Genomic DNA, 12,149 nt, shown 5'->3' with positions numbered 1-12,149 from the left:
CCACAATGTAGGACAAATGTGTAAAATGACTCTTAAATTCTTGTGTAGGAAATCACAGACCTCTTCTACTCTTAATAAGAGTGGAGAGTTGATTGCAAGTGATTTTTAGTATTATTATTTGAGAATAAATACAGCATCTTCCACATTTCATGAAATGGTGTATCTAACACCCTGAATTCCATCTAAAATGGAAGCCAAGGAGAAATCTATGCTACATTGTTTTCACAGATTCTAGTTTCTGGAATGGTTCCTGTAGATGCAAGGGTTACAGATTATTTTCAGTGCTCCCTACCTCTCAGCAGTTCTTGCCAGCTCTAGGATCCATAGCACGTGGGGCAGAGGCTGCTTGTGATGGGGGGGGGGGCACTGAGAGAAAATGGGGGCAAAATTGCCCCCCCCCAAATCACCCCTGTTCCATTAGAAAGGGCAATTTCATCCCCTGCGGCCTGCTGATTTGCTTGGCTATTACACTGTGTGGATTCTGGAGCCGGAGACAACTGAGGGGGAGGGAATATGGATCAGCAGCATCGTCAGTTGTCTCTGCTGTCATCCTTTGTCACAGACACATAATGCAGGCGCTGGATAGTTTGTGTATTTGTGCCTCAGTCACACTACATTAATTTGCTGCAGCTCAGGTATGACTGAATTATGGGTCCATGAAGGCAACTATGGCCCATGTAATGTTCATGACAAGGAAATGTAGCAGAAGCAATGAAAACAGCTGTAAAAGGATGAACCCGCCCATATTCCCTTGGCAATCTGTTGCCCTTGACAAGGTAAGTAGATTGTTGGTGGAATTCTGCCTGGGGTTTTTACATAATTTCCCTCATGTCTAACAGAATGTTCCAGCAGGGGCTAAATGATGCACTGCTCTTAAGCACAAATACAGCAGCATAGCCATACTGTACCTGCCATATCACAGAATCATAAAATCATAGGGTTGAAAGGTACCTCCAGGGTCATCTAGTCCAACCTCTTGAACAATGTGGGAAATTCACAACTACCACCCTTCCCCCACATATTGTGACTGAAAGTCTGTTGGTGCCTATGTGAAAAATTACATAGTTATTCTTTTTGTCAGGGAAAACAGATGATGCAAAAGCTTCAGAAAAAGTTAAAACTCCACTCAAAGGACCCTCTATCCAGCGATCTCCTTCAGATGCAGGGAAAAGCAGTGGCGATGAAGGGAAAAAGCCTCCCTCAGGCATTGGCAGGTCAACGGCAACAGGTTCTTTTGGCTTCAAGAAAACGGGGGTTGGCTCTTCAACCATCATTACAGCAAGTGGTGCAACTATAACAAGTGGGTCAGCAACCTTGGGAAAGATGCCCAAGTCTGCAGCTATCACTGGGAAGTCAAACGCAGGGAGAAAAACTAGCCTAGATGGTTCACAGAATCAGGACGACGGTGTGTTGCATGTGAGCTCAAAGACCACCCTGCAGTATCGAAGTTTGCCTCGTCCTTCCAAATCAAATACAAGTGGAATTCCTGGCAGGGGTGGACACAGGTCCAGCACCAGTAGCATTGATTCCAATGTCAGCAGTAAATCAGCAGGGGCGGCAGCCTCCAATAAACTGCGGGAGCCAACGAAGATTGGCTCAGGCCGCTCCAGTCCCGTGACCATCAATCAGACTGACAAGGAGAAGGAAAAAGTTGCCGTGTCTGATTCTGAGAGCGTGTCATTGTCCAGCTCTCCAAAATCAAGCCCAACATCAGCAAGTGCCTGTGGAACTCCAGGCCTCAGGCAGCCAGGTTCAAAATACCCAGACATTGCCTCACCCACATTTAGAAGGTAAGGGGGTTCCTATGAAATATAAAGTGAATGTTTTTAAATCTGTATATCATTATGATAGCATATGTTACTTACGGGTAGTCAAAGCTCTTTCTTCCGTTAACAAAACACAGGCAGCGTACTCAGTGTCATTCAGTGTAGACTGCTAACACAGTTTAATCCCACTGTAGTGTTTACTGTCAGGGTGAAACAGAGTGTAATGCCAATACAATCAGCATGACTGCGCACGTAAGATCTGAGGCTAGTGCTGCAGACTGCTGCTGGGCTAGCAACTTCTGTAGCAACTCGGATAGGCTGGCTGCACTGACACAGCAAGAAGTTAACAGCAAGAAGCTCCTTAATACAGTAGGAACTACAACACGGAAAGCCTCCTGTAAGAAGGGCCAGAAAATAGCAATTGTGCTCCAGTGAAGAAGATTCTGTGGGCTATTCATGCTTGCCGCTTAAGTAGTAGGAACGTGCTGGTCCCAAGGCCCTCCCAGGGTTCTCCTAACACAGGTGTTTTCCATACAGCAATGGGCTTGTGTGGCTTCCCTGTTGCTGCTGCAGCTGCTGATACAGTACATTCGCAGTGGGGCTTCCACAGGGCAGTTTTGCCTGCATTTCCCTCCTTCAGACCCCCCCCACAGCAGCCATACCATAACAAAAGGGACTAGAAACTGAATTTTTAAAAAATCAAAGCTGGGAATTCAGAGAACCTAATAGACAGATAGTGATAAGATTACAATCATTATAATTCCGTAATGGTACATCCATTGCCATTTTTTTAAAAAAAGCCCTCTCATGGTGGAGTGTGGGTGGGGAATAGAAAATGTGGCTGATGTGAACAGGACTAGAAGACTCAAACATTCCTATTCACACTGGGGCCACCCTGGGTTTGTTGCAATCGTTCCCAAGACATCTCAGCCAAATAGGTTTGGGGAAGATTGCGGGAAAGACAGGGGGAAACCCAAAAGAAACACCACAATGCTATGGGGAAGCAGGAAAAACAGGTTCCCAGTGGCCTCCAGAAGCTTTCAAGCTAGTAAACAAAAAGAACTACTTTTCTCCAATTTCTCCACCACTAGTGCTGGGTCTCACTGACCTGTTCCTGGCCTATAATTCTTTCTCCGACTTCTTTCTCCCTTTTCCTTCCTTTTCTCTCTTCTCTTCTCCAGTCATCCTCAGGCAAAGTCAAGTGGTTCTTAGGTCAGAGTCAGGGGTCGTTGGGAGGTCATGCACAGTCTGAAATTACTACCATGGGAAATTTAGGTCAATGTTAACTATTAGTTCCACATAACTGTGTGTTTGTGTTTGTACACTTTGGGTTATTTTATTGGAAGGAGAAGCAGTATGTGATAGAAAGGACAGCAACAGCTGCTTACGGAATAAACTTTAAACTTTGTTACACCTGAAATTCCTGCATAGTGAACTATTTTCACCCCCTCACAATCAGAATATAAATTGCACTCCACTTAAAACCACACTTTGAAAGGGTTTAACAAAACAAATGTTAAGCTGAATTATAGATCCAGAGGAGTTAGCCATGTTAATCTGTAGTAGCAAAATAGAAAAGAGTCCAGTAGCACCTTTAAGACTAACCAACTGTACTGTAGCATAAGCTTTCAAGAACCACAGTTCTCATCATCAGATGCATGCATCTGATTCTTCTAATCTGAACTATGGATACCTTTCTTAATGCTAGACTTTTTCTTTCCATTGGAGAATGAGAGTGTCTCAAGATTATTTCCAGTGCAATCCCTAAGCACAGTTTGCATCATCCTAAGATGATTTGACTGTAGTGGACTGAAAAGGGTGTAACACTGCTCAAGATGGCATGGTTAGAAATGCCAGGTTTGTTTGGTTTTTTGGTGTATATAGTTGTACTGTGGTCTAAAACAGTATATGAGCATCTGGTGAGGCATAGCACTGAAGTATTCAGCAGGAACAAAAATGCTGGGGGCAACTAAATCCAGTCCCCTGCACCTTGGCAGTATCCTGAGTTGAATTGGAGTAAAAGTTTTGTGCAGCAAAAGTTGGGGAATTGTTCGCACACCAGTTTGCTGTTTAAGCAACTTTGCCCACCCCCACCCCCCAGTAACTAGGAAATACAGTTGGTTGTTTCATTTGCATAAACTGGGGCAATTGGCAAGTGAAAAAATCTGCAGTTTTTAAAGCATAATGAAAGGAAAGTTTAATTGTAATTTTGCAAGTTAATAGTATTTATCACAAAATAGGAATTTTGAAACCCATTCTCTGGATATTCCGCAAGTCATTAAATATTTTGACTCTGGAAGTTCTGATACTATTTGCTGTCAAGAAATGTTTGTTTCGCATTAATGGTTCTCAGCATCTTTGGATACATATCTATTTAGCAACATAAATTAAATACATCCGTTGTGTGCTGCTGAAACAAGGGCAATACTGCCCTCTTGTGGCCATTTGTCAATAAAATATTTTTGCTGCATACATTTCATGTGCCATTCTAGGAAATTGTGGCTTTTGTTAAATATAAAGTTGGTGCTTATTCTTTATTGTTTTCAGTAAATTCAGGAAATACTTTTTATATAAGACTTCTCCCATGTACTATATTTCAACACCTTCAGAAAGAGTTTTACAAAATAAAATTATTTCCAAAAGCTAATGTAAAATTCCTCCCCAAAATTTCAGTTGCACAGGTACAGAATAGTTACGGTTTATAAATATAAATATAAATTCATATAAATGCATACAGTCCTTTATGAAAAAATATTTTAAACTATACAGAAGTACAGTTTACAAGGGTTGACTACAACCAAGCTAGCTGCTTACTGAAGATTTAATAATATAGTGGCTTATTTAAAGAAGCTTTTAAATTCACTTCTGAATCTGGGTAGAAGGTTAATCTTTTTACACCATCATGTAACAGTCAATTGTTGTGCTTTTCATCTCTGTGGGAAGACGTGCACCTTTGAAAGCACAAGGAAGGAATGGAATGGAATGGGATTAACACACGGCTTAAGTAGATTTGACTGAGAGAGAGAAGCAATTAGTTGGGAGAGAGGGTCTTAGAGGAACTATTTTAATCATATGACTAACTTGCTGTCTAGATATTATGATGTGGAACTTTTATGTTGGCAATGACTTTTCCACAGCATACTCAACCTTTGCGGGTTTTTTTTTCTCCCTTTGCAGGTTGTTTGGTGCCAAAGCAAGTGGCAAGGCTGCCCCTGCTCCAAATACCGAAGGTGGGAAATCCACAGCTGCTATGCCCAGCCCCAGCACTACATTAGCCCGGCAAGGCAGTCTGGAATCTCCATCTTCAGGTACAGGTAGCATGGGCAGTGCAGGTGGGCAGAGTGGCAGCAGCAGCCCCCTCTTCAGCAAGCCCTCGGACTTAAATACAGATGTCGTCAGTTTAAGTCACTCCTTGGCTTCTAGTCCAGCATCAGCCCATTCATTCACCTCCGGTGGTCTTGTCTGGGCTGCAAACCTGAGTAGTTCCTCTGCCGGCAGTAAGGACACACCCAGTTACCAGTCACTGACCAGCCTCCACACGAGCTCCGAATCCATCGATCTCCCTCTCAGCCATCATGGCTCCCTCTCTGGATTGACCACAAGCACTCAAGAGGTTCAGACCCTGCTCATGAGGACGGGAAGCGTGAGATCTACTCTTTCAGAGAGGTGAGCTAATTCTAGAGAAAGGTATCTCAGTAGTGGCCATAGGACAGGAAAAATAGAAACACCTGCTATAGAAACTACTGTCTCATCAAACCTGTAGTATGAATGATCAATCATTTTTAGGAGAAAAACAATAAAGTAGTTGAACATAGTTGTGGGCAATACACCTATTCCAAAGCACTATCATACTTCCATTGTCCTTGTCATTTCCTAGAATATCTAATACCATGAGCTTTCTAACCCATGACATTGTTCTATAATTTTTTTCTGGAGAAATATATGCCAGGGAAATTGCTGTCAGTTCCTATGTAAGGTTCCAATTAAGCAGCAATCACTTGGTGCTTCAAAAGGACCATGGACCATGACTTGACTAGAGAAAAGGCATGTATGCACATAACTTCCAAAGTTTTCTTTCTCTGAAATACACTCACCCCAAGAATAATAGCATTTATTTTTCAGATCAAAAAAACAAATCTCTCTACTCAGTCCAGTGAGACTTGATGTTGGTAGACCATGCATAACTTGGAGGAAATGCTTGAAAATCAGACCTGATAATTAGAGTTTAATAGCGAAACATCTTTTTATGTAAACTGTTACATTAGTCTGAAAATGTAAAGAGGCTTGTGAAATAGGAGATTACATTTCTATCATTTTAAAAGTTACTGTTTTTTACACTATCAAAACTTTTGACTGCCTATTAAGTATTGCTTTTATATCTATCTCTTTATCACTTATCACTTATACAAACCTGAAAATTATCTTAAAGTGCTTGAGTACAAGATAGCTACTGTAGCTGCACAATAAATATATAACAGGTAAACATTTTGTGACTTGGCAGTTAGACCACATTTTTGGTTGTCAAAGTGCTTCACATTATCTTGTAATCTTTCCAACAACTTTCCGAGTAGATCAGAATTATTACCTCACTAAATCTCTGAGCTTGTTCCCCACCCCCCACCCCCCGCTATATTCTCTCAGAAATATTGAAATGCTATATCTGTTTTATATCATTTTTCTACCCTTTCCACAAGTGGTTAGATTGTGTGCCAGGTATCTTTGTGAAAAATATGAATCCAAGTTTAGTTAATTCAGGCTCACTTACTTTTCCTCTGAAAATATGGATAGGAAGGAGTTTTAGGGAATAAGATGTAGGGCCTGGATTATAGAACATGAAGCACATTTAAATTCTAGTAATATCTACAGCACTTCAGAACATTTAACTTCCTCTGGCTTGATGATGTCACAACTGTTTTCTCTGCAAGAGCAGTAACATGAGACTAAAAGTTTCCTTGAATGATTTAACTACAAGGAGTAGAACATATATAAGACATGGTCTTTGTCTCCAGGGTAACCTAGATGAATTTACAAAAATAATCTTTCCCGCTCTATCAGAACCAATGGTCTGGATATAGTGATCCTGGCCAGGTAAATTGCCAAACTGTATTTAATTTGAACACATTCAAACAGGTTTGTCTGACTTGTGACCCAAGCCTGAAAACAGAGAGGTCTCTGAGCATTTGATTGGTTACAGTTGGTGGACTGCATGCAGTGGTGATCACAAGTTGTGCAGGCTTGCATTAAAACAAAGAAAAATGCATTACTTTGGTGTGGTATTTCATTCACACCCCATGGATGCATTTCCCTCAAAAAATTATTTGTTTGAAGCAATCCCATGCAGCTGGCCTGTGTTAAATGACAGTAGCAAGGTACAGGTAAAGGTGCTGTGCAAGCACTGAGTCATTACTGACCCATGGAGGGACGTCGCATCACGACGTTTTCTTGGCAGACTTTTTGTTACGGGGTGGTTTGCCATTGCCTTCCCAGTCATCTAAACTTTACCTTCAAGAAACAGGGCACTCATTTTACCGACCTCAGAAGGATGGAAGGCTGAGTCAACCTTGAGCTGGCTACCTGAGCCCGGCTTCCGCTGGGATCAAACTCAGGTCATGAGCAGAGCTTGGGCTGCAGTGCTGCCACTTACCACTCTGCGCCACAGGGCTCTTATGACAAATCTCTTTTTTTCTGGGATTTTTGTTGTGAATGGAATAGACCCAAATCAATTTGAATTTTCATGCAACTGGGCTTAAGTGGAATCACAACTTCTAGGAAGTTTAAGAAACACTCCGATCTCAGTGCACTCAGGGATGCTAAAAGAGGCAAATAGCATGAACAATGTTGTCACTGATCTCAGTTTCATCCTTCTCCCTTCCTGTTCCAAGACCACATCATACCCATCCAGGCATCACGCAACATTACCATGGGGATATGTGTACCATAAACCTATAGGGGGGATCATTCTCCAGTTCAGCTTCAAAGCACACTTAACCTGACCATGAGGAAGAAAACCTTATTGCTCCTGCCTCTCGCTCCCAGGAGCTGCTGATAGCACATCCAGTCTGGGTCGTCACTCACCCAAGTGGCAACCCAGGGATCATTTGACAAAGTGATGAAGCTCCTAATAAGTGTTTGGAAGAAATACTGAGATCATGAGTATGGTGAAAACAAAGATAGTGTTATTGAAGGTAATAATTAACACACTCAAGATTTTGAGCATATAGAAACGATGCCCAAATACTAAAGTGTCCATTAAGATGCAAATATTCCAAATGCTTCCCCCCCCAACTGTATAGTGTGTATTACTCAAGAAGGAAAAGGCAAGAGGCCAAAAGATAGAGCAAGGGGTCAAAATTGGGTTACTAATCAGACCAGGATCCAGGCACCAGCCTCTGAGAAGGCATCCCTACACCAGGGCGGCCAATAATCCAGAAGATAAATCCAAAGAGGAAGTCAGCAGAGATGCTCATGTGTGTCAGGACAGGAAACCTATGGCTGTACAAATCTAGCGATTTGAAACTCAATAGAGCATCTTGCGGGGTGTCATGCAAGCACACACTAAGTGAAGCACAGTGAAGTGCACAGGAGTTTCCAGGGCAGGGCTGAGCTGAACATGGTACAGTGCCACACTTAGTGTACACAGGAGGATCAGAGGACCAAATTTGGGTTTGATGCCAAATTTGTGGCATTGGTTTAAGGAACACAAACTTGAATGAAAATGTCAACAAAGTTCTTTTTCCTGGAGATGAGAAATCCAGATTGAACTATCAGGTGTGCTCCCTGATTAAGGATAAAAAGGAGGGAGTTCCTGGGATGAATTCCTGGGAAGAAAGAGTATGGAAATCTCTATTCAGGAGGGACACGTGGTGGAGAGACAGTCTTCGTGCAGTGATTTGGGACTTGTGACATGACATTCCATAATCCAAATTAGGTTCTTCTGAGCTGGATACTCCTAGAGGGAAACGTGGGTGTTTGGTTTTGCTAAACCCTGAGTTCTAAGTCAGATCCCTTGTACTAGAGTATTATTGATGAAATGGAGAAAGGTTTCTCCAATGCAGAATGATTATTTCTGATGGGGAAAGACTTCCTATGTTGAAAAAAGACTGTCTTGGTTGAAAGTCTGTCTCTGTTGGAGGAAGAGTTGGTGGAAGCTAGATAAAAGAAAGAAAAGCTGAAAGGACCTATGGAGTTCTCATGGGTACTAGAGACCATGACATACCATAGGAACCCCACAGAAATAAAGGGGGAACTGTAGCTGTTCCCATATGAGACCATCTAATGGATCCAATGGATTCATGCCTAAGAAAGATCTGAAGTTGTATAGGAGTTTAGTTGTATAGTTGGGAAATCTTTTCATTAAATTGGAAAATTTATAGTTTAGAAATGGCTTTTTAACTAATACATAGGTGAGAATGGTTCTAATATTACTGATATTATCCACACATTTTTCCTTTCATTTTTCAACGTCATTTTAGTTTTGCGCAGATTTTGAAGGCGGGATATGAAGGGGATAATTCATCTGTAATTATGACACTTAGTTATACAAATAATTTTTAAAAGTCTGCACAAAGCTTTTTGATATCTTAAGAGGCTTGCTGAATGCATGTATCTGTTATGTATTCAGGTGTCATGGCTGCAAAAGAAACAAAAAGACCAGAAGTCAAGTAATTAGGCTCAAGTGTGAGGTGGTTTCTTTTAGGACCAAGTCCCCCCCCTTTTATTCAGCAGAAAGCCAGCTGAAGTTTTCATTGCTGCCATCAAGTTTCCATTTTTGCTAGTACTGGTATCTGACTTAAATAGGCCGCTGTCTTCCAAGATATTTTTTCTTTGAACAATTGGTCCATTTGGCATGTAATGTGATTAAGATTTAAGAAAATCACAGGATTATTTGGATTAAGATTGCTAGCAAGGGCATCCCGCTTGCTGTCACATACTTTTATGCAGTCTTCATATAGTTGGGTCCAGGTTAGAGATGGGCACGAACAGAAAAAAACCCGAACATGATGTTTGTTGTTCGTTGCCATCCATGAACAGGGACTCACGAACAACCATGAACATGGCCCTGTTCATGAACATGTTCGTGGTTGGCTGTTCGTGGGGGCCAGCAGGCTCTCCTCTAGCCACCATCCAAGTCAAGATCCCTACTGCACCACTCCCAGAAACCTGGCCTGAGCAGGCACCAGGAAAGGTACCAATAATAAAATAATATCTTGGCCCAGAGCCTGGCAGCAGCCCTGGAACTTGAAGGGGTAGATCCCTATCCCACCACACACAAAGAAAATTCAAGCTCCAATGCACTTTCTCTATCAAAATGCCAACAATAACTGTCTCTCCACTTTCTGCAAAGTCAGAGCTGGGAGCCCCCCTCCCCTCTGGTCTTTGTTCCCTTGTTGTAACAAATTTGGCGCTCCACACTTGAAAGGAAGACCTGCCCATCAAACTAAATTCGGCTTAGACTGGGGTTTCCAAAGCAACAGCAGGAGTTCAGACAGAGTTCAGACAATCCCTGCCTAAGTTGCCAAGGGAATTGATTGCAGGTGCCAGACTGTCTGGCTTGATGAACAGCAATGAACAGCAACGAACAAGGCTTGCAACAACCATCTGTTTGTTTAGAAAGGGGCCTCATGAACAGCTTGGTTTGTGAAGAGCAGATTGGGCTGTTCGTGGCTTTTTTTTGTTCGTGTTGCTGTTTGTGCCCATCTCTAGTCCAGGTACATGCTGTAGAAACACTATTTAGAGGTCCTTTACAGGTATGCTATGTAAGGGGAAAGGAATGAAATTTAAAATGATAATTAATGCCTTTCCATACATTCAGAGTTGGATAACGAATCCAAAAAACACTCAATAAAAATAAATAACCCACTACTTGTTTTCCATTCAGAGTGAGTACTCAAGTAGTCAGATCTGATTGGTTACATGGAAGCTGAGATAATTACATGTAAGCAGTCAGATTTGACTACCTGATGACATCAGCAATGGCAAATGGGCTCCTTAAGTTGTTATTCTGACATAATCACATTTGCTATTGGCTCAAGTTCTAAAACTGGTTCCAAGCTAGAGTGAAAGACATCTAAAGAGTGATGAAGTTAGAAGTTCTTCAAGAAGATTTTCATACCCCATAAAAGCTCCTTTTTCATTTCAAAAATGTTCAAGTGCAAAAATGTGATGTATCAATGGGAATTACTGCATCTCTCCCAAGAGTATATAATAATAGCATTCTACTCCTTGATAACACAGTGATAGCTGCCCACTTACATGAACAGGCAATAATGGTGAAATAAGTAACTGAACTTCTCTTGTTTCTCTGTCTTTTGGAGACATATTAAGCCACAGGACAGTTAAGAAAATAAGGCTCAAATGTGAGATCTTAAAAGGAGTTTAAAAAGTGTGAAGATCACTAAAATACTGTAGAAAGAATTCTCTGCCTTACCTTATAGGCAAGTCAGAAAACTACATGATATAAGGGCAAATTAATTTGATCCCTTGAAGACATACAAAGGTCAGACATTCTGCCCTGTGCTGCTATAGTTTGAATATAATGACATGTTAGAATTTTAGCCTTTTCCAGCAACGTTCAAATTCACATTTCAAGACAATTAGAATACAGGTCAGGCCCAATATCTCCTGCAGATATTCCTGTGAGTGTGATTTACCACTTAGCCTCTGGGAAATTAATTTTTCAAGATAGAAAAGATTCACTCAGATTTTCATCGGAAATAACCTGGAAAGTGTTTTCTCACTTGTAATCTACATTGTCCTCCCAAAGAATCAAAAATCCAAATTCCATAGATATTTGGGCAAACCTTGTCAGTAATCTTTACAAAAGCACAGGATCTCAGGGAATCCCCTCTCCCTATGTGGAACAAGATAACTCTTACACTCCTAGATTAGAGTTTTCCCAGAAGGAACACATTAAAGTAACATAGATCCAGAGGAGTTAGTTGTGTTAGTTTGTAGTAGCAAAATGGCAAAGAGTCCAGTAGCACCTTTAAGACTAACCGAGATCTGATGAAGAGAACTGTGGTTCTTGAAAGCTTATGCTACAGTAAAGTTGGTTAGTCTTAAAGGTGCTACTGGACTCTTTGCCATTAAAGTAACACCAAATGACCATTTGTGATGCAAAGACCTTTGGAATTCTAATTCTGAAACTGTCTGAGTATGGCTTGGTGGGTTGCCTAGGACCAAAGTGTCTCAGGTTCAATTCCCAGTTCAACCATGAAGTCCATTGGGTGACTTCAGGCTAGTCATGTTTCCAAGCCTAACACAGGGTTGTTGTAAGAACAAAATGAAGGAGAAGACAGCTTTATATACTGCCCTGAGCATTTTGGAGGAAGGATGGTATAAAAATAAAATGAATAATAAATAAACGATACATTCTGTTTTACT

General features: G+C 41.3%; 1 protein-coding gene across 2 annotated transcripts in view; it reads left to right on the top strand.

The window, feature by feature from the left end:
* The window catches only part of NAV3 (neuron navigator 3), a 363,931-nt gene that overhangs the window by 278,192 nt on the left and 73,590 nt on the right, over positions 1 to 12,149 (top strand). For both annotated transcript variants that reach the window (XM_054988337.1, XM_054988336.1), the window contains exons 15-16: positions 1,082 to 1,790; positions 4,944 to 5,432. In XM_054988337.1, the coding sequence (XP_054844312.1) occupies positions 1,082 to 1,790; positions 4,944 to 5,432 (1,198 nt within the window). The remainder of the gene's footprint in view (positions 1 to 1,081; positions 1,791 to 4,943; positions 5,433 to 12,149) is intronic.

This window comes from Eublepharis macularius, chromosome 9 (assembly GCF_028583425.1).
Source record: "Eublepharis macularius isolate TG4126 chromosome 9, MPM_Emac_v1.0, whole genome shotgun sequence".
Lineage (NCBI taxonomy): Eukaryota > Metazoa > Chordata > Lepidosauria > Squamata > Eublepharidae > Eublepharis > Eublepharis macularius.
Note: the sequence above shows the minus strand (reverse complement) of the source record. Positions and strands in the feature narration are given on the sequence as shown.